This window comes from Neoarius graeffei, chromosome 19 (genome assembly GCF_027579695.1).
Source record: "Neoarius graeffei isolate fNeoGra1 chromosome 19, fNeoGra1.pri, whole genome shotgun sequence".
Classification (NCBI taxonomy): Eukaryota; Metazoa; Chordata; class Actinopteri; order Siluriformes; family Ariidae; genus Neoarius; species Neoarius graeffei.
The window spans coordinates 707518-726132 of record NC_083587.1 but is presented as its reverse complement, the minus strand read 5'-3'; the positions used below and the strand labels follow the sequence as shown (position 1 = coordinate 726132).

General features: G+C 40.7%; 1 protein-coding gene and 1 pseudogene across 1 annotated transcript in view; one reads left to right on the top strand and one right to left on the bottom strand.

Moving 5' to 3' along the window:
• The window catches only part of LOC132867699 (zinc finger protein 883-like), a 90996-nt pseudogene extending 84559 nt beyond the window's left edge, over positions 1 to 6437 (top strand).
• The window catches only part of LOC132867784 (histone H3-like), a 1068851-nt gene that overhangs the window by 1012000 nt on the left and 38236 nt on the right, over positions 1 to 18615 (bottom strand). Inside the window, exon 2 of the mRNA XM_060900787.1 lies at positions 12439 to 12450. Within this exon, the coding sequence (XP_060756770.1) occupies positions 12439 to 12450 (12 nt within the window). The remainder of the gene's footprint in view (positions 1 to 12438; positions 12451 to 18615) is intronic.

Here is an 18615-nt window from a genome sequence, read left to right as displayed (position 1 = left end):
TTTTAAGTGGTTGAAGTGGTATATTTGCAGAGCCCTGCCCCGATCCATTCGCTTCACCTCATAGTCAACGTCCCTGATTTGCCGTGTGATCTCGAAGGGCCCTTGCCATTTGGCAACTAATTTGGAGCTTGAAGTGGGCAATAACACGAGTACTTTGTTTCCTGGCGTGAAATCCCTAAGGTTCCTGGGTTAAATATGTGAGGGTGTGGAGCTTTGCGTGCAGGTCGAGAACGTACTGAATTTCGTTCTTGCTGGTTGAAGGTCCCTCCTCCCAATTTTCCTGCAGCACGTCCAAAATGCTGCATGGCTTTCGCCCATATAATAATTCAAATGGTGAAAACCCCATGGAGGCTTATGAGACTTCTCGTACTGCGAATAACGGGCTGGAGCCATTTATCCCAATTACATGCATCTTCGCTTACAAACTTCCAAACCCTACTAAATCATCTGTTTGTGGGTGATGGACGCTGGTGTGGAGAGATTTAATTCCCTACAGCTCACGAAGTGTGTGTGACATAAACATAGTGCCTTGGTCTGTCAGGATTTCTTTAGGAATCCTGACCCGGGAGAGAACACGGAAGAGTGCTTCCGCAACACTGCATGCCTCTGCACACAGTGCGGAGCATGGCCTGCTTCTGGATATCGTGTTGCATAGTCCACCAGAACTAAACTAAAGCAATATACTTGTACTGACTGATCTAATGGCCTGACGAGATCCATACCAATTCTCTCGAATGGGGTCTTGATTAGAGGGAGCAGGCGCAAAGGCACTTTTGGAGTGGCCGTGAGATTTACTAATTGGCATCCGTGGCATGCCGCACACCACCAACGAACGTCCCCGCAAACCTCTGGCCAATAGAACGCACCATTATTCGTTAGGGTGCATCAGTTGCCTTCACTTTCATAAAATCTTATGCATTTTTGTTTGGGTGTTCCTTTTCACCAATAAAGACATCCTGTAAAATTTTTGACCATATTCAAAAGTCTAATGGTGGCACCATGAGGTTCATTTTTTGCCAAAAAATGCTTATTTTATGTTTTCGCGTAAGGTTTGAATCACAATGTTGGACTCCATTTATTGATTTCTTGTGACCCAGAGATCATGTTAAGAACCTTTGCAAGGGATTGAGAAGCATTAATTTGATTCATAATACATTTGTATTGTTTAAAAGTAGTTGAACAGTGATTCAATGAACAGCTAAAACTCAAACTTTGCTTGATAATATATTTAGAATATGTACTAAAAATGTGTATCTAAGATAAAAGGCCTGCTGCTGGAACCGCTGCCAGATGGTCCTCTGCCAACTCGATGGCTTAACCCAGTAACACCGGGCGATGACACTGGACCCACTCCGCCGTTCCTTCCAGAAGACCCGCAGTGAAGTGCTCCAGTGTCACCAGGTCGATGATCCCCTCAGCGTCACAGTTGTTTGCCCTCTGCCACTGCCAGCAGGCGTCCTGGAGCTGTTGGCCAAATGCAAACGGCTGGCCGACCTTCTCCAATGTCAGCGTCCAGAAGCACTGACGATATTCCGGGGCGTGACTGACACACTACAGGATGGCTCACTTCAGGTCCACGTATATGAGCCAACTGTTGGCAGAGAGCTGCTGCACGGCAAGCTGCACCTTGCCGGTCAGTAGTGGAAGTAGGCATGCCACTTCATTGGCTACCCCCATGCTTCGGCAGCTTGCTCGAAGAGAGCGATGAAGGCCTGTGGATCATCATGTGAGCCCATCTTCATGAGGGTGAGGTGGGGAGGGTCTGCCGCGGTGGCAATCCAGGCCCCCGCCAAGACGAGCAGAACGCCTGGCGATCTTCCTGCTGGGCCAGCATCAAGGATTCAAAGCATTGCTCTTGTTCATTCCGGAAGGCGGTCAGCACTTGATGCTGGTTCTGCTGGGTGGTAACAAGGGCATGGATGAGATCCTTAAATGGGGAGGACTGCATGTGGTGATTCCCTTCCATACTCCTGGCTTTCGGCACCACTATAGTATGTCCCTGATGTGGGTGGAGTACAGAAGCATGGCAGGCGGGAGCTGATGTTCACACGCACTTCTTTATTTTTACTATTTACCTTGCTTTTCAGCTTCATTCACTCACTTGCTCGTTGCTCATACACGAACACACACTTGTTCTGGTCGGGAGAGCTCCCCTCTCTTCGCGCTCTTCCATCATGCTGATGTTAGAAACGGAGGGATCCTTTTCTAACCTCCACCGTCACTGCAACAAATACGCACACAACATTTAATTGACAACAGGTGCATTGACTTTGCCACTCACCTTCCCTGGCCATGCCCCTGCTGCCACAAATGCATTCAGTGCAATCCAACCAGCTGGCTGAAGAGAAGTTAGTTGAACACACATGCAGCATGCCTGAACCAAGCGAAGTTGTTAATTGGCTAATGCACATTTCAGTCAAACCCATCAACCATTATACAAATCAATTGGAACACATTTGCTTTATTTCAGGAGTATACGTGATGATGCTTATATTATCAAGCAGTTTAACAAGAAATAACATTTTTAGTATTTTTATGGAATTCAGTGATTCCACAAGAGTCATGCCATGGAGAAATAATGTTTTAATTATGTTTATTTTTAGCTCCTCAAACTCTTGTAGCTGAAGAACTTCAACATGTTAAGGGACAAATAGCATCAGATGAATGAATAATTAAACAGGTGGAAGTTTGGTTGCTTTATTACTACAAACCACACCGTGGCATTCTTCAAATACTGCAGTAAGGAAATTCCTATACTACTGCAGACCTACTTGAATGCCATCTGAATCGCTGCAGTATGCCCCTTTTTTTTATACGCCTACATTTTTATTTAATTAAATAACTAATGTCTTAATTTCTGGATGTTGGCTTTCTTTCTTTCATCAGTTACATTAATATGAATCAACTGGGTTTCACAAAATCCCACAATTTTTAATTTCATTAAATTTGTGTGTTATTGAAATTTAATGTGTTTTAAACTTGACAACCTAATCCATATGAAAAATACAGACTTTCTTGTGTAAATGCTACTTGAAACCATTTGCAAATAAATCTATTCATATCCAGCATGATAAATAAGGCCCATTTTTGGATCTTTGAATGCAAGGGCTGAGTTTCCTTCACAATCCTGGACGAGCTGTCAATAAGGCAAGGCTTGCCATTACCGTAACTAGACTTGACATTAGATCAAACCGAAACCAACAACTCCCCCTTGGTCGCCCAGACCTACGGGGCTATGGCCAATGCTGTGCATAGCTGCTGTTCTAGTACCTTTATTGAATCTACAGTACCAGTACTCCTAGTTAGAGACTGCTATATGTTAGTCCTCAAACTTTTTTGTCTCAGTCTTGATTCATGTAGAATCTTGAATGTTTGAGGTTCAGTAAAAATGCTCCCTTACATTGGGTTAGTGTTATATTTTATAATCTTGTTGCATTTCATGTTCAATTTCTGATTTTTGTCCTTTCACTTCTCCAGAAGTAAAGAAGACTTTGCTGCAGGTCTTTTCCTGCTCCACATGTCCTCGTTCCTATGCATCTCAAATTTACCTTGACAAACACATACAGAGATGCCACTATGAAGAGTATGTGAGACTGCAGGAATCAGGAGAGATTAAATATGAGCTTCAGATCCCCTCCAAATGCTCCAGTAGTCAGCCAACATCATCTGATGCTCTCAGTTTTGACACTTCTCATAATGATATACAGAAGGAAATTCACCACAGCTCAGACTGTGGAAAGAGTTTTGGTCATCAGAATGTACTCAAGATGCACCAGTGCAGTCACACAGGAGAGAATCTGTATCACTGCTCACAGTGCGGAAAGACTTTTACTCGTCAGAGTCATCTCCAAAAACACCAGCGCATTCACACAGGAGAGAAGCCGCATCACTGCTCACAGTGTGGAAAGAGTTTTACTCATCAGGGTGATCTCCGACGACACCAGCGCATTCACACTGGAGAGAAGCCGCATCACTGCTCACAGTGTGGAAAGAGTTTTACTCGTCAGAGTACTCTCCGACTACACCAGCGCATTCACACAGGAGAGAAGCCGTATCACTGCTCACAGTGTGGGAAGAGTTTTACTTATCAGAGTGCTCTCCGACTACACCAGCGCATTCACACAGGAGAGAAGCCGTATCACTGCTCACAGTGTGGAAAGAGTTTTACTCGTCAGAGTCTTCTCCAAAAACACCAGCGCATTCACACAGGAGAGAAGCCGTATCACTGCTCACAGTGTGGAAAGAGTTTTACTCAGCAGAGTACTCTCCAACGACACCAGCGCATTCACACAGGAGAGAAGCCGCATCACTGCTCACAGTGTGGGAAGAGTTTTACTCAGCAGAGTCACTTCCAAACACACCAGCGCATTCACACAGGAGAGAAGCCGCATCACTGCTCACAGTGTGGGAAGAGTTTTACTCAGTAGAGTCACTTCAAAACACACCAGCGCATTCACACAGGAGAGAAGCCGCATCACTGCTCACAGTGTGGGAAGAGTTTTACTCATCAGAGTAATCTCCAACGACACCAATGCATTCACACAGGAGAGAAGCCGTATCACTGCTCACAGTGTGGGAAGAGTTTTACTCATCAGAGTACTCTCCAAACACACCAGCGCATTCGCACAGGAGAGAAGCCGTATCGCTGCTCACAGTGTGGGAAGAGTTTTACTCATCAGAGTAATCTCCAACGACACCAGCGCATTCACACAGGAGAGAAGCCGTATCACTGCTCACAGTGTGGGAAGAGTTTTACTCAGCAGAGTCACTTCCAAACACACCAGCGCATTCACACAGGAGAGAAGCCGCATCACTGCTCACAGTGTGGGAAGAGTTTTACTCAGTAGAGTCACTTCAAAACACACCAGCGCATTCACACAGGAGAGAAGCTGCATTACTGATCAGTCTGGAAAGATGTTTACTTATTCAGTTACATTTAAAACCTACAAGTGCACTAACTTGTAGACGTTGCATGATTTAAAATTGTCAAATTAAATATGGCTATTATTACAGTTTTGGCTGAAAATGACCTGTACTTTGAACTTTATTGTTCATGTTATATGACTGTTTTAAAATACATAACCTTATAGTGATGTTTAAAACAAGACTATTCTTGTTTTCTTTTGATCTTAAGTAGTCATTAATTACCACCATACAAGTGACAATTAAACTGCACCACTATTATCAATGTAATACTGCAGCATGAGACTAATTGTTAATGGAATTTGTACTGATCAGGAGTCTAATGTACTACAATGTATAACAGAATTGTGGATCAAACCAAATGAGTATGGACCATTTGAAATGAAGCTCTTCCAGCTATATGCATCCACCTTGTCTCACTGGTAGAGGAGAAGCCATCAGTTATTTATAATGATAATCTAGGAATCGTACAAAAACCTGAACAAAAATTCAGTATGTTTGAAGTTCTTTATCCTAATATATGTAGCCAAAAATAATTCTACCTGGTCAATTCAGCTAATTATTATTTCCTGACCCATGGTCTATATTTTGAAGTTCTTTCTGAATTTGCGAATTTCATCTCAAACCTGGTTGTTTATTGAGACAACAGATTGTTAGAGACGATATTTGTTTTGATCACCTGGAAGAGACTGAGAACAGCATTCCTGTCCATTCTAGATTCAGTAGGGGTTAATGAGAGTGTCACAGGATCTAACCCTATTTTTTTGAGGTTTTTGTATGATTCCTAATCGTCACATTCTCGATCTAATACTTGCATTTGTATTACATATAGAAAATATAGTCACACTTATACAGTCTGAAGCTCCCTCAGACCATTACCTCATCTCTTTTGAAATGTCTTAATATATGCACCTTGCATGCCATCGCATCAAAAGTACATTCACATCAACTACTGCATAAAGTTTTATCAGTAGTCTCCCAGAGTTATCAATTTGATTGGATCCCCGTTAGACCCCACAGAACTTGATCAGCCAACTGAATGCTTACAGTCAATGTTCTGCTTTACTTTAGATAATGTAGCTACACTTAAAAGAAAATAATTCAGGAGAACATAAAATAAAACCTAGCACCCTGGTATAACAATCACACATGCACCTTAAAACACAAAATTGATAGTATTCCATTTAGCATGGAAGGAGAGCCTCTGGAACTACAAAGACAAGCTTTTAATGCTGCGAGATCAACAACTCTCTCCACCCTAATAGAAGATAACAAAAATAATCTTAAATTTTTATGTAATACTAAAATATTACATAAAAATTTAAGATTTTGCTAAAGCAAAATGAACTAGAAATAAGACCACCACAGAAATGTATTTTATATGCACATATGTAATCACGACCATACACACACCTTAAGTAATCACAAATGTACTCTGATTCATATAACCACACGTACAGATTTCTTTTTATGCTGATTAAATACTAATTCAAAGCGGAGTGTGTTAATTTTCAGTAAAGAATAAATGAAGTTAATTCTCTTAAAAGTAATAATAAATTGGTTTATGAATTATCATAATTACAGTAATATATAGATTTAGGCACTGCCTAAAAGCAGAGCTCCCATCTGTTTCTGGGTTGTAGAATTTTCTTATATCATAGCCAGTCTCTTTTGTTTTATTTCTTTACTGGCTAGCACTGGCCACTGGGGGGGTAATGACAACCCCGATTCCAAAAAAGTTGGGACAAAGTACAAATTGTAAATAAAAACGGAATGCACTGATGTGGAAGTTTCAAAATTCCGTATTTTATTCAGAATATAACGTAGATGACATATCAAATGTTTAAACTGAGAAAATGTATCATTTAAAGAGAAAAAATTAGGTGATTTTAAATTTCATGACAACACATCTCAAAAAAGTTGGGACAAGGCCATGTTTACCACTGTGAGACATCCCCTTTTCTCTTTACAACAGTCTGTAAACGTCTGGGGACTGAGGAGACAAGTTGCTCAAGTTTAGGGATAGGAATGTTAACCCATTCTTGTCTAATGTAGGATTCTGTCTTAGGTTTTTTTTTGTCGTATCTTCTGTTTTATGATGCGCCAAATGTTTTCTATGGGTGAAAGATCTGGACTGCAGGCTGGCCAGTTCAGTACCCGGACCCTTCTTCTACGCAGCCATGATGCTGTAATTGATGCAGTATTTGGTTTGGCATTGTCATGTTGGAAAATACAAGGTCTTCCCTGAAAGAGACATCGTCTGGATGGGAGCATATGCTGCTCTAGAACCTGGATATACCTTTCAGCATTGATGGTGTCTTTCCAGATGTGTAAGCTGCCCATGCCACACGCACTAATGCAACCCCATACCATCAGAGATGCAGGCTTCTGAACTGAGCGCTAACAACTTGGGTTGTCTTTCTCCTCTTTAGTCCAAATGACACGGTGTCCCTGATTTCCATAAAGAACTTCAAATTTTGATTTGTCTGACCACAGAACAGTTTTCCACTTTGCCACAGTCCATTTTAAATGAGCCTTGGCCCAGAGAAGACGTCTGTGCTTCTGGATCATGTTTAGATACGGCTTCTTTGAACTATAGAGTTTTAGCTGGCAACGGCGGATGGCACGGTGAATTGTGTTCACAGATAATGTTCTCTGGAAATATTCCTGAGCCCATTTTGTCATTTTTCAATACAGAAGCATGCCTGTATGTGATGCAGTGCCATCTAAGGGCCCGAAGATCACGGGCACCCAGTATGGTTTTCTGGCCTTGACCCTTACGCACAGAGATTCTTCCAGATTCTCTGAATCTTTTGATGATATTATGCACTGTAGATGATATGTTCAAACTCTTTGCAATTTTACACTGTCGAACTCCTTTCTGATATTGCTCCACTATTTGTCGGCGCAGAATTAGGGGATTGGTGATCCTCTTCCCATCTTTACTTCTGAGAGCCGCTGCCACTCCAAGATGCTCTTTTTATACCCAGTCATGTTAATGACCTATTGCCAATTGACCTAATGAGTTGCAATTTGGTCCTCCAGCTGTTCCTTTTTTGTACCTTTAACTTTTCCAGCCTCTTATTGCCCCTGTCCCAACTTTTTTGAGATGTGTTGCTGTCATGAAATTTCAAATGAGCCAGTATTTGGCATGAAATTTCAAAATGTCTCACTTCCGACATTTGATATGTTGTCTATGGTCTATTGTGAATACAATATCAGTTTTTGAGATTTGTAAATTATTGCATTCCGTTTTTATTTACAATTTGTACTTTGTCCCACCTTTTTTGGAATCGGGGTTGTACTAACACTGACCACTAGGCGGTGTGTATGACTTGTAATTGCTAACACTGGCCACTAGGCGGTGTGTATGAGTGGTGGTACACCTACATGGACAAACCACAAAAAATCGACTCTATGGGTTTACCATTAAGGCCCGTGCGGGAGCTCCGCTAAAATACAGCAAAGACATTGAGAGAGTTTATACTGAAGGTTGTTTTCTGTTAAATCACAGGCCTATTCAAAAAGTGTAATTTTATAGTGTGGGAGACTGGCCAAGGACACGAGTGTTGCGCTAGTTTCCACCTGCGGCCTGTATTAGTCTTTAACTTGATTTGACCCCAGCCATTTTGAATCATGTATTGTACACGCTGAATGCTGTATACCACCTCTTATCGTGTGGTTTGATTCTTTCTGAATGGACCATTTATGCTGGAAAATTTGGCTCAGTTGATGCAAAATATGAGAGGTGTGAGGTGTATTGCCCAATAGAAAATGTTGAAGTGGTATAACGGGACATGTTAAACAATGAAATAATTTGTATACACCTGTGTTTTTTCTTTGAGACCGTATAAAATGAGAGCTTTGTAATTTTGACTCTGTTCACTCTGCAGACCGAAGACAGCTTTTATTATTTGATATAATAAAAGTCTAAACCTTTCTGCAACCTCTGGGACTTTGAATTATTTTTTGCTTGGAGAGTTAGAGAGTTGCCACAACAAAACATGCATGCCTTCAGTATGTACGTAATAGCGATGACTTAAGTTTTTTCAGTGGAAAAATTGAAAATATCAGGCAAAAATATCAAACTATTAATTTGAATCTAGGCAATTTGATAAGTATCCCTGTAGAGAACAATAGAACTACATCAGAGCAATGATTTTTGTTTTACACCCTTTAGAGAGACCGAACTAATTTCACTTATTTCCTCAGCAAAATCTTCAACTTGTATACTTGTCTGTATGATTCTTCAATCAGATAACTGTAACAGAAACTTCTAATCAACACTTCAGAATGCTTAGTAGGGTGCATCAGTTGCCCTCACTTTCATAAAATCTGATGCATTTTTGTTTGGGTGTTATTTTTCACCAATAAAGACATCCTGTAAAATTTTTTGACCATATTCAAAAGTCTAATGGTGGCACCATGAGGTTCATTTTTTGCCAAAAAACGCTTATTTTATGTTTTCACATAAGGTTTAAACCACAATGTTGGACTCCATTTATTGATTTCTTGTGACCCAGAGATCATGTTAAGAACACTTGCAAGGGATTGAGAAGCATTAATGTGATTCATAATACATTTGTATTGTTTAAAAGTAGTTGAACAATGATTCAATGAACAGCTAAAACTCAAACTGTGCTTGATAATATATTTAGAATATGTACTAAAAATGTGTATCTAAGATATTTGGTATATTCTATAAGGTGCCATAATGTTTCATGAAAAGTGATCGAAATTTTGTCATAAAATAGCAGCTTTTTCCATAACTTTGAGCTCCTGGTGCCACCATTAAACTTTTGAATTTTGTCAAAATATTTCACCCAGTGTGTTTTCTTACCAAAAGGAACATAAAAACAAAAATGCATCATGATCAGAGGAACTTTTCATTTTTAGGGGGCAACTGATGCACCCTAATGCTTAGTAGTTGTCTTTTCAGTTATTTATTATAGTAGATCTTATAAAACAGGAAAAGGAAAGAAGACGACGACACCACCTCAGGTGATGCCGAGAGTGCACACTCGTCTTAGTGGTTGTTATCTATTATACTCTAAAGGCATTCGCTCACTGCTCGCGTCTGCACGTGATTGGCTCGAGGTTTGCTAATGAGGCTAAACATTGGTTCTTTGTTGGGGCATGCACCTGGTGTGCTCTGAGATGCGCAGCGGATGCGTGGTTAGGCATAATGTAACATGAAACATAAGCATGGCAGCCTGCTTATCACCAGCCAAGGACACAGAAAGGCGATTACAGCTTGTGGGAAAACAACTTTTCTCAGTACACTATGCCACTTGAGCTCAACAAACAGAAACACAGAGAATAGGAATGTTCATTCACTAAATTTCCTTCACATTTCCCCCTTTTTATCCTACAGGATAATAATTGCGAAAGGAAAGAAATGTACACAATTTCAGTGGTAAGAGTTCCTGGAGAGATTTGACTTAACACGTCATTGAGTGTACAGGGATAATGCTAAAGCTGTTTTGTAAGACATAGACGTCTTAAGTTAATGCTAGCAAGCTATATACATAGATCAGGAAACAATAGAACAGAAAACAACCACAAATGAGAGTGTTTTAAGCTAGGGCTAATTTCATATCAGCTGTGCTGACGTCGTCAAACAGTGGGTTATAGTCTTCGTGTGGGTTTGGAGGCCAGTCAGGCAAGTCGTCTGGGTCTATTTTCACCATCTGGTAACCAGTATTTGTCAGCTGCCTCTGAAACAGACATACAACATGGACAAAAATCAGGGAGCAAACATAGCATCACAATCACTAAGCCCAGGACCAGTATGGTGGATGGAATCAGAGTCTTCCATCCACTGAACCAATGCCACCAACTGTCTTTGACTCTGTGTCAGCCTGGGTTCCCTGTATTGACCACCACATGAATCCTCCCGTGAGCCCCAGCAGGATCAGGATGCTCAGGCCCGCGACTGGGACCTAGCTTATGATTTACCCACTTCATCTTATGTTAACTATGTCTCCGAGTCAACCCTCGCCCTTCTTGACGTGTATTGGTGCTCAGAGGGCGGGCACGCCCTATCAGCCCTTGTCCCACCTCACCGGGACTTGGAGGAAACTCGAAACCCTAAGACTTATCTATCGGCTAGACACTGAAATACTCTTCCCTATTGAGGGTGCGTTCGTGATTGATATGATACTCGCGCTGTTCCATGCAGTGATGCTTTTCTTCCTCGCGTGCTTTAGTCAGCGCCCAGATCCTTCAGGCCTTCCTCTTCCTCCTGCTCAGTCAGTTCAGGAACCCTCCTGCAGTGGCTAGGCGTGGATCCACGTCACTCTGCCTGTGACCTTCACTGCCGTTGGGGTCGTGAGCAGGACCTGGAATGGGCCATTCCACCGTGGCTTGTTCCACTTGGTTCGTCGGAATTCCTTCACCACTATCCAATCTTCTGGTTGTAGATCGTGCAGAGGTCCCTCAGCAGGCTTAGGAAGTGCTCCTTTCACCTGTTTGTGGATAGATTTCAAAGCAGAGGACAGTGTTGCACAGTAATTCAACATTGCATCATCACACAGTGTGGTGTCCAGCAGTGTTCCTTGGGCTGGCCCTATCTCTGTGTTGAGTACTCATCCAAACAGAATTTCGAATGGGCTTAACCCATGTTTAGGCCTAGTTTGCATCCTCATTTGTGTGAGTACTACAGGGAGGACCTTTGTCTATTCTAGCCCTGTTTCTGCACAAGCTTTGCTTAGTTTATTTTTAAGGGACCCATTTTCTCTATCCACTGCTCCCGCGCTGGCAGAATGGTAGGCACAATGTTGGTTCAGGTCTATCCCTAGGAATGCTCCTATTTTCTTTAGGGCTGCATTAACAAAGGGCGCTCCATTGTCCATTGAGATTTTGCTAGGTATACCCCACCTAGAAATTATGTCTCTCAGGAGTGCTTTGACTACTGCTTCTGAGTCTTGTTTAGCTGTGGGGAATACTTCAACCCATTTTGAAAACATGTCAACTATTACCAGGCAGTACCTTTTTCCCTCACTCGGTGTCAGTTCAATGAAGTCCATTTGGAGATGATCAAACGGTTTGTCTTGTATTGGGTGTGCTGCTTGAGTTAGTTTGATATCTTGACCTGCATTATGTTGTGCACATATCAAGCATTGCTTGCAAAATTTCGCAGCATAATTTGAAAACCCCTTTGTGAACCATCCCTTTGTTACTTCTGCTACCATCCCCTCTTTTGACACATGGGTGAGCCCATGTGCCAATTTTGCATAGAAAGGGAACATGTGTTTTGGTAGACAGGGACGGCCCGAGGGACAAACCCAGACCAAGTTTGCAAAGATACAGCTTGCCAGTTTCCAGACTCGTCTCTTGTCCTGGGTGGCAGTGCTCTGAAGGTCTGCTCGCTGTAAACAGGGGGTGGAAACCTGAGGAAATGCAAGGTTAGAGGGTGAACTGGAAGCTGAGGCTGCACACTTAGCTGCTGCGTCTGCCCTGGCATTTTCTTGAGACACAAGATCAGTATTATTAGTATGGGCAGCACACTTACACACAGCAATGGCTCTAGGGAGTAAAATAGCATCCAACAACTCAGAGACCAGTTTATGATGTGCAATGGGAGATCCTGTGCTAGCAAGAAAATTTCTGTTTCCAAATGGTGCCAAAATCATGCACAACACCATATGTGTACCTGCTGTCCATAAAAATATTGACAGATTGCCCTGCGGCCAATTTGCATGCGGGTCATTCCATGCCAAATCAACAAATATCTGACAAATTTATGCTCGACCATCTCAGATTTCAATGAAATTTGGAGGGCTCAGACTTACTATTAAAAGAAGTTAATCCCCAAAATTTGAGCTTCCTATCTCCAACGGTTTCAGAGATACAGGCATTTGATTTTTTTGTATTTTGCTCAAAACATACATATTTCAAAGTGTAATATAATCTTTATTATGCAAGATAGAAACCTAAAATTTTGCACAGAGAGACTCAATGTCTTGTACTACAAGCTTCAACTTAGAATTTCAGTGGTCATTGTATATTAGATGGTGATTTTAACAAGGAATTTAAAAAGACAAATTTGCATTTTTTGCATTTTTAATTCATTCTGGAAGCTTGCCTGTGGCAGTAATGCTTAAACTAAGAATGTTATTCAAATCTACACAGAAATATCTACCAATTTCAGTTTTACCAAGTCTCCACTATTCCTAGTTTGTCTGTAATAGGGTTTTGAAATTCGCCGATTTCTAAAACATGCCATTTTCAGTAGCAAGAAATCCAATGTGGGATAGCAATTAGGAACTTGTAACTTTTTTTCAGTAATCCCCAAGACCCATATTTTATATTTCCAAATTTTTGTTCTGTCTCTCAAGTATTTTTAAACTCCAGGGGTTTAAAAAAATCCATTTTCACCAAATTCAAATTTTTGATATATAATAATAATAAGTGGGCGGCACGGTGGTGTAGTGGTTAGCGCTGTCGCCTCACAGCAAGAAGGTCCGGGTTCGAGCCCCGTGGCTGGTGAGGGCCTTTCTGTGCGGAGTTTGCATGTTCTCCCCGTGTCTGTGTGGGTTTCCTCCGAGTGCTCCGGTTTCCCCCACAGTCCAAAGACATGCAGGTTAGGTTAACTGGTGACTCTAAATTGAGCATAGGTGTGAATGTGAGTGTGAATGGTTGTCTGTGTCTGTGTCAGCCCTGTGATGACCTGGCGACTTGTCCAGGGTGTACCCCGCCTTTCGCCCGTAGTCAGCTGGGATAGGCTCCAGCTCGCCTGCGACCCTGTAGAACAGGATAAAGCGGCTACAGATAATGAGATGAGATTAATTGAACATTTTGGCATGATGCTAACTTTGTCAATGAAGCCGGCATACATATGACATAGCAGCACATGGAGCCTTGTTTATGTTTTTAACCAATGATATAGCAGATATTTATCTGACACCGCTCTTAGCCAATCATTTGTTAGACCAGATACGTTACGTTGTATTGCGTCCCAGCAAAGATTTTAGAACTTCGCTCTTCAAGCCGAGTGCCTCAAAATGGAGGACAAACACGCGTCCAGCTTGATGCTGCACCGGATGCCGGACAGGGCATTCAAAAGCCGGACTGTCCAGCCACCCTGTTCCTTACATATCTTTATAGCGCTCCTCTTCACTGTTATTGGTTTTTTTTCCAGTTCAGTCTCTGATCGTTTTTTGAACTCATGAATGGCTCTTTTAAAACTATAATTAATTTTACTGACGTCGCCCGAGCGATCTGTCCTGTCCCGTTCCACGGCAGTGCCTGAGGGAATGAGTGGTGAAGACGCTAATCTGAAGACGAATTTTCATCATCATCACCTGGACGAGGGAAAGTTTATCATTTGAAGGAAGCGTCTGCGGGAACATGGGAGTATTTTCGGTATAAAACTTTTTTTTTTCCTGAGGAAAACATAATGGACGCTTATTCAGAAAAAAACCCGTTGCAGTTTTGAGAGAAGCTCTGCCTCACGCGCCGTGTTTCTGTTTCCCAGCTGAAGCGCAGGCGCACCCTCTGACGGATTAGCCAACAAGCTAGCTCCAGTTTTTCCCGCACAAAACTCGCCTTTCTCAGAGAAATACAGCTTTGTTTTAGAAATAAACCTGTCCTGGAGAGTGGGTAACCACTCTTCTTCAGAATCATCCTGAAGTGTTACTTATTTATTTTTACTAAACAACACTTAAATTACCAGTTTTTTGTGTACAGGCTACTATATATGTGGATTTATTTCAGGACTGCCGAAAATTTAACCGGTGAAGTTTCCTCAAGATATACTAGTGCATCTCAAAAAATTAGAATATTGTGAAAAAGTTCAATATTTTCCATCAGTTATTTAAGAAAGTGAAAATGTTATATATTATAGACTCATTACACATAAACTAAAATGTTTCAAGCATTTTTCTATTTTAATTTTAATCAGTATGGCATACAGTACAAAAACATAAAAAAAAAAAACATCTCAAAATTCGGCACTTTGTATAACTTGCAATGGGGTCCAAATTCAACCTAAATCTTCTGTTAAATATCTAGGGGCTGAAATTGACCAGTGTCTTACTGGTCATCTAATGGCTGCAAATTGGATCAAAAAAGGTACATCTAGACTAAAATTTTGTTCAGGCAAAGCAAATTTCTCATTGGGTCTATGAAAAAACTCTTGGCTTTGGCTTTGATTCAGTGTCACTTCGATTATTCTTGTTGTTGGTGGTATAAAAGTCTCACTTTTAGAGACAAATTCAAATTTTGCAAAGCAAAATTATAAGATTTGTTCTTGGCCTCTCTCCTCGTTCTCATATCGCTGCTTCAGAATTTAGACAGATAAATTGGCTTCCAGTTGAAAAAAGGGTAGATCAAATTATACTCTCACACACTCACAGAATTGTTCTGGGCAATGCTGCTAGCTATATGTACAAGGGCTTTACTCTGGTAAACCAGCATCACCATTACCAGACAAGGAGAAGTGCATCAAATTTTGTTATAAACAGAGTAAATTCAAATGGTAAAGTTTATTTTGGTCATGTTGCAAAAACCCTTTGGAATGCACTTTCTACCTCCTTGACCCAAATTATTGATTCAAAATTGTTCAAATTTAAGGTCAAGGAGTACTTTTTACAGGAAATTGAAAATAGCGAAAATGGTGTCTTCATTTTTTATTAATCTTTTCATTTTTCCAGGTCTTCTTGCCCGAATTTCTCTTCCCCTTGGCATTTGGTACCTTTCATTTTCTACCCTTTTTCATTTTATCCTTGTTTACAAGAGTTTATTTACACTCACTTTGTATTTAATTTTATTTGTGATATTTGTCAGTTTATATGTGATATCTCTTTTAGTCCATTGTATTTAATTTATACTTAACAATGCTAGACATGTGATATTATATTCTAATCTGTGTTGCGCAATCTTATGCTAACTTGCTTATTTGTTTTTTATGCACATTTATTTTTTTTACTTTTTAGTTGTAATTATATTCAGTTTATATGCTTATGTTCTTAATGTTTTATTTCTGACTTTCCTGTTTGTTCCTGTTTTCCATCCAAGATGGCGCCGCAGATGGCTGCCACGGGACTTTGCTCTCTCGTACTTTTTTCTGTCTGTACTATGAAAGCTAAGTCGAAGCAGAGTCAAATTCCTCGTGTGTGTAACATACCTGGCAATAAAGTGCTTCTGATTCTGATTGTTCATATTTTTTCTACTGTTTGACACACCTTAAATGTATTTTTAATTTTTAAATAATATTGATTGAGTTATGTCATCTTATAATTTTTGCAACTTTTATATATTCATTATACTCAATTTAATCAGTTATTATAATATTTTGATGATTCTGTGATTTTAAATATTATTTTAATTTTGTCGTCGACAAATCACATCTAGTGACTAACAATATATACTGTAGGACCACAATGGAAATACCATAAGAGACTGTTTTCTCTTTATTGCGTTTTTATCCTGCAACTATATTTTAAAATATCAATTACATTCTATTAAGTTTCATTTGTATTTTTGTTGTTTTTATGCTTTATGCACTTGTAAATTTTTAGTTTGTCTATCTCTTTGTTGCAAATAAACTCAATCAATTATTTCAGCTTATTTTTCTGTTTTGTATAGTTTGACTGACTATCTATCTATCTATCTATCTATCTATCTATCTATCTATCTATCTATCTATCTATCTATCTATCTATCTATCTATCTAAATACCAACACAAAGGCTATCCTTCCTTTCTGTTTAGGACAGTTGTTGAAGCAGGATTATTTTCTCATGTTATTTGCCATTTTCACTTCATTCTCACAGTCAGGTCTTAACAGCATTTATTGGTCACAAGCTGCATGAATATTGTGACAGTGAATTATGTGACAAATGAATACTGTTCAGACCTGACTGTAAGAGAAAGATAAACTGAAATAATTTCTGTAAAAATAATTATAGTAGTGGGAAAAAAGTCAGGAGAAACTTGTCTTGGGGCCAGTTTGATCAGATATGACGGTTTAACACACAAACCAAATCCACGCGATGTGAGGGGTAAGATGGCGGCCAGATGGCTTCACTCTGATGAGCCTATGAGCTCTCGGTCTGGGACAGAAGATGCAAAGCCACCCACACAGAACACTGAATGGGCTACTGAGCAACACAGAGTGATCAGGATGCTCTCTCTCTCTCTCTCTCTCTCAGGGAGCTGATGGCACCTGGTCACGTGACCTGGGTTTTCCCCTAAAGTTTAGGAGAAAACCCAGCTCACATGCTTCGGACAGTTTAATTAGTTTAAATGAAAACAGTTTAATTAGTTGTGTTTCAAAATCTGCAGCTATATAAGAGCCACACATCCACACAGAGCTTCAGAGCGACACAAACCTTCAGAGCGAGTAACAGCGATTATCAGCAATTTATCAGTGACTATCAGCGGTATAATCTTCTCCTTCGTAGTAAGTCACCTTGTACTAACTGAGTGGTTTGTATTTTTTAAGTTTTAATAGTCTACTAACACAACACACACTAATCTCATAACTGTGTATTCTCATTCCTTCTTCTTTACCTTCATACTGATCAGGGCTGGGTTTCCCAAAAGCCTCTTAACGCTAAGACATTCTTCACGAGGAGAGAGAGAGTGCATTGTGGTGCTTGCTCTACCATTTAACGATAATCTTTTTGCTGCGATGCTTTTGGGAAACCCACCTTCAGCCTTTACATAGGTCCTTACGTTTTACGATTCCTCCAGTCTCCATCAAGAAATGCATTTTAGTGTTCTTATCCTCAGCTTTGTCTGTTTAAAACAGGTGGTTACCGTGTCGATGCTGACAATGTTCTGTCCATCATTCAGTTGGTCTCCTTGCTTTTCTCCACCACTGAAAGTCTGATTTTTCTCTCTCTCTCTCTAGGTAAAATGAACTCAAACTCCACAATGACCTCACTGTATGTGGGTGATCTGCACCCTGATGTCACTGAGATGATGTTGGTGGAGATGGTGAGCCGTGCAGGACCTATTCACTCTGTCCACATGTGCAGGGACAAGAAGACCTTCTCCTCACGCGGCTACACTTTCGTCAACTTTCTGCATCGAGCTGATGGTAAGACAGTACAAACCATACAAAAGACAGGAGAACGCTGTTCCCAACACTATTTCTGCATTTTTAATACCAGTTTATAGCCTGCTCAAGGATCCATGTGTGACTTATGTATGATGTTACTGCTTTCATACATGGATAAGTTAAAATCTGTGCCTCTAAAAAGCTTAATTTTTTTGAAGTTTTTAAAATTCTCTTAGAATATATATAAAATCAGGGCTTTACATTAGCACCCGCCAAATGCGGGTAAAATTGGGCTTTGGCGGGTAATGACTTTAGTCTCACTAGCCACTTTGGCGGGTGGTTTATTCTGTGGTATGACAATATATTTTAATTGTAGTTTTCTCTGAAGGCATCTCATCTCATCTCATTATCTCTAGCCGCTTTATCCTTCTACAGGGTCACAGGCAAGCTGGAGCCTATCCCAGCTGACTACAGGCGAAAGGCGGGGTACACCCTGGACAAGTCGCCAGGTCATCACAGGGCTGAAACATAGACACAGACAACCATTCACACTCACACCTACGGTCAATTTAGAGTCACCAGTTAACCTAACCTGCATGTCTTTGGACTGTGGGGGAAACCGGAGCACCCAGAGGAAACCCACGCGGACACGGGGAGAACATGCAAACTCCGCACAGAAAGGCC